At 39.0% G+C, this 3680-nt stretch overlaps 1 protein-coding gene across 1 annotated transcript; it reads left to right on the forward strand.

Annotated features, from left to right (window-relative positions):
• Positions 1-599: 599 nt before the first annotated feature.
• LOC108221100 (G-type lectin S-receptor-like serine/threonine-protein kinase At2g19130) lies at positions 600-3476 on the forward strand. Its single transcript, XM_017395003.2, has one exon. It carries the CDS (start codon positions 817-819, stop codon positions 3319-3321), a length of 2505 nt encoding a protein of 834 aa, XP_017250492.1. The 5' UTR covers positions 600-816; the 3' UTR covers positions 3322-3476.
• The last annotated feature ends 204 nt before the right edge of the window (positions 3477-3680 follow it).

Genomic DNA, 3680 nt, shown 5'->3' on the forward strand with positions numbered 1-3680 from the left:
GGACCTTAAATTTTTCTTGATTGCTTGACATATGTCCTCTCTTTGAGCACTTCATTCAAGAAAACTGGTTGACATTCGGTAGATATTCTATATATTCCTTTTTTGTGCTACCAATTTAAGAAGCATCCGGATTGTGTCTAAGCGAGCTGCTCGAGCAAAAGTTTGTATATCTTGCAAATCTGCTCTATAAGTCTACGACGACACGAAGCTTCATATAAACAGAGGTATTGGTAGTCTATGTCAACAACTTTGGCAAGTTTTTCTAGTGCATTATGCATATCTTGTCATTATCTCAAATTCACAGTGCGTTGATTTTTTTTTCACTCACGCCATTCTGTCGCGGGGTGTATGGTGCTGAATATAAGCTGGTGCTAAGTACTGTTATAATCTCTTATGACATAATAACAGTTATCTTCAGCTGGAAAATTTAAGTTGGTGCTTGACGCAATATAATTTAAATGGCGACAGGGGCGGATCTAGGATTCGAATCTTGGGGCAACAAGCAAATCTTCGAAAAACACTTATATATTTTTAAATTTTTTGGGGTACTTTTATAAATTTGTAAAATTTAGAATGATGAAAAAATGTAAAAAAATTATTTTAGGGGCACACGTGTCTCCCGCCTCTTACTAGATCCGCACATGAGTGGCGACCAACATGTTCTGAACGAAATTTTCCAACAGGCCCCTGACCATTTTTTTCCACAGGCTATGATCACTTTGTACTTGTAAAACTTTCAAAGAAGAGGTTGTGAGTAACAAACTATCAACCTCTTCCCCCACCAAATACCAAGAATAAATTTTCCATGAAGAGGCTATGGATGCTAAAAAAACTTCTTTCTTTGCGCCAATATTATTTTACTTGTGTATCTTCATCAACCTTAATTTCTCTTTTCGAGCCGATAGCATCTCAACTTATCACTCTCTCTCAGGTGATGAAACCATTGTCTCTTCAGGCGGGAATTTTGAACTTGGTTTCTTCAAGCCAGGCAACTTTTCCAAGTACTACATCGGCATATGGTTCAAAAAGGTTTCTGCTCAAACTGTAATATGGGTAGCCAACAGAGAGAGGCCCATCACTGATAAGTATTCTTCAGAGCTGCAAGTTGTAGATGGTAACTTGGTGCTTTTTGATGAGAGGCATACTGAAATTTGGTCCACAAACACAAAATTGAAGTCCTCCAGGGCAGTAGCAATACTTCTTGATGAAGGAAATTTAGTTTTGAGAAATGGATCATCAAATACAACAGTTTGGCAAAGTCGGGATTACCCATCAGATACATGGTTGCCAGGAGGTTACCTTGGTTACGATAAACGTGCAAACAGGACACAGATTCTTACTTCATGGAAAAACTCAGAAGATCCTTCTCCTGGATTGTACACTTTTGAACTTGACCCGGTTGGAAATCAATATCTGCTCAAGTGGAACAGGTCCCGTCAAATATGGACTAGTGGAGCTTGGAATGGACAGGCATTTACTAATGTACCCGAGATGGCCAGTGGAGCTATTTTTACCTTTACCTATATATCAAATACTAATGGTTCTTATTTAACATATTTTCTTGAAAATACTTCCTCAATCATTACACAGTGGAGATTTATTGTCGATTATAGTGGGCAAATTAAGGAGATGGGATGGTTGGCTACTCAGCAAAAGTGGTCCTTATTTTGGTCCAAGCCAAATACACAGTGCCAAGTTCATGCTTTTTGTGGAGCCTATGGTGTTTGCAATGATCTAACCTCTCCTTTCTGTAACTGCTTGCCTGGTTACGAAAGTAGGATTGAGAAAAGCTGGACTTTGGGAGATTATTCTGGTGGTTGCAAGAGATTTGTGGAATTGGAGTATGGTAATGCAAACACTACTAGCAAGAAAACAGATATCTTTCAATTTTTTTCACACATGAAATGGCCTGATAATCCTCAAGCTTTCTCAGCTGTGAATGCAGCACGCTGCAAATCCGAATGCTTGAGCAATATTTCTTGCACAGCTTATGCTTATTATGAGAACACCTGTTTCACTTGGCATGGGGACCTCTATAATATGCAACAGCTACCAGAAAATGACAACAATGGCAGGGTCATCTACATTAGAATCCCTTCATCTGACTCTTCAAAAAATATTAAGGGGATTATTTTTGGTGTTGTTGGAGGGTCAATTGCAATTCTATCCATCTTTTCCGGCCTTCTTTTACTTGCATTCAGACGACATAAATCAGGAAGAGCTAATAAGATTGAAAGAGCTGCAGATGGTAGAATCGTGGCATTTGGCTACAAGGATTTGAAAAATGCAACCAAGAATTTCTCTGAAATGTTGGGGAAAGGAGGCTTTGGATCAGTTTACAAGGGTACATTACCCGATTCAACAGTCATAGCAGTGAAGAAGCTGGAAGGCGTCAGCCAAGGGGAGAAACAATTCCGCAATGAAATCAGCACAATTGGTAACATTCAACATATAAACCTTGTGCATCTTTGTGGTTTCTGTTCTCAAGGTAACAAGAAGTTGTTAGTGTACGAGTATGCATCCAATGGATCATTAGATTCTCATCTTTTCAACCCAAAAAAGGATGAGGGTATATTACCGTGGACAACAAGGTATGAAATTGCATTAGGGACAGCCAGAGGACTGGTATATCTGCACGAGAAATGCAGGGACTGTATCATACATTGTGATATAAAACCTGAAAACATTCTTCTGGATTCTTTCATGTGTCCCAAAGTTGCAGACTTTGGGCTAGCAAAGTTGGTGGGGCGTAATTTTAGTAGGGTTTTGACCACAATGAGAGGAACTCGAGGCTACCTTGCTCCTGAATGGATATCTGGCGGAGCCATAACAGCAAAAGCAGATGTGTATAGCTTCGGAATGATGTTGTTTGAGTTTGTGTCAGGTAGGCGAAATTCTGAGCAAACTAGAGATGGAAAGGTAAATTTCTTTCCGGCAATTGCTGCAAATGTGATAATGAATGAGGGAGACATCCTTACTATATTAGACCCCAATTTAAACCTGGTTGCTGATATTGAAGAAGTAAGCAATATCTGTAGACTAGCTTGTTGGTGCATCCAAGAGGATGAACATGTGAGGCCAACAATGAGCAAGATAGTTCAAGTTCTTGAAGGGGTTTTGGACGTGGCCAAGCCTCCTGATCCTCGAGGACTTCAAGTCTTTATCGACAATGAAGATGATGTTGTTTTCCTCGTGGATAAGGCATCCTCCTCGAATTTGCATATACAGAGCGATCCTGCATGGGCTTCATCATTCGTTAAAGAGCAGGAGACCAACAAAAAGACCCAGGGTTCAAAGATACAAGAATGGGAATCTGATTGAGCTTCGCTTGGGTTCCGTTTTCATATTAGAAAGTTTGGGAAATGAAACTATAGACAAAATATATATAGATATTATGTAAAATAGTCTCACATTTCCATTATATATTTCTATAAATATAATAAAATCCAAATCTCCAAAAGTTGGTAATATTTGTCCAACCTATACACACCTCTCTTGTAACAAGATTACATACACTAGAGGAAAAGCGGCTACTTTCTACCTTTTTTTTCGACCAGAAACTATTTTCGACCGTTTTTGTTCGAAAATAAATTGGTGGAAAATAACCAGTGGGGAAAAAAAAAAAAGCGACCAAAAACCGTCGAAAATAAAGCTGGTCGAAGATAACTGGTCGAAAATAA

Source organism: Daucus carota, chromosome 1 (genome assembly GCF_001625215.2).
Source record: "Daucus carota subsp. sativus chromosome 1, DH1 v3.0, whole genome shotgun sequence".
In the NCBI taxonomy this organism is placed as follows: Eukaryota; Viridiplantae; Streptophyta; class Magnoliopsida; order Apiales; family Apiaceae; genus Daucus; species Daucus carota.

Coding starts and splice junctions, on each gene's coding strand:
- LOC108221100 (XM_017395003.2), top strand. CDS start 817: ATGGATGCTAAAAAAACTTCTTTCTTTGCGCCAATATTATTTTACTTG.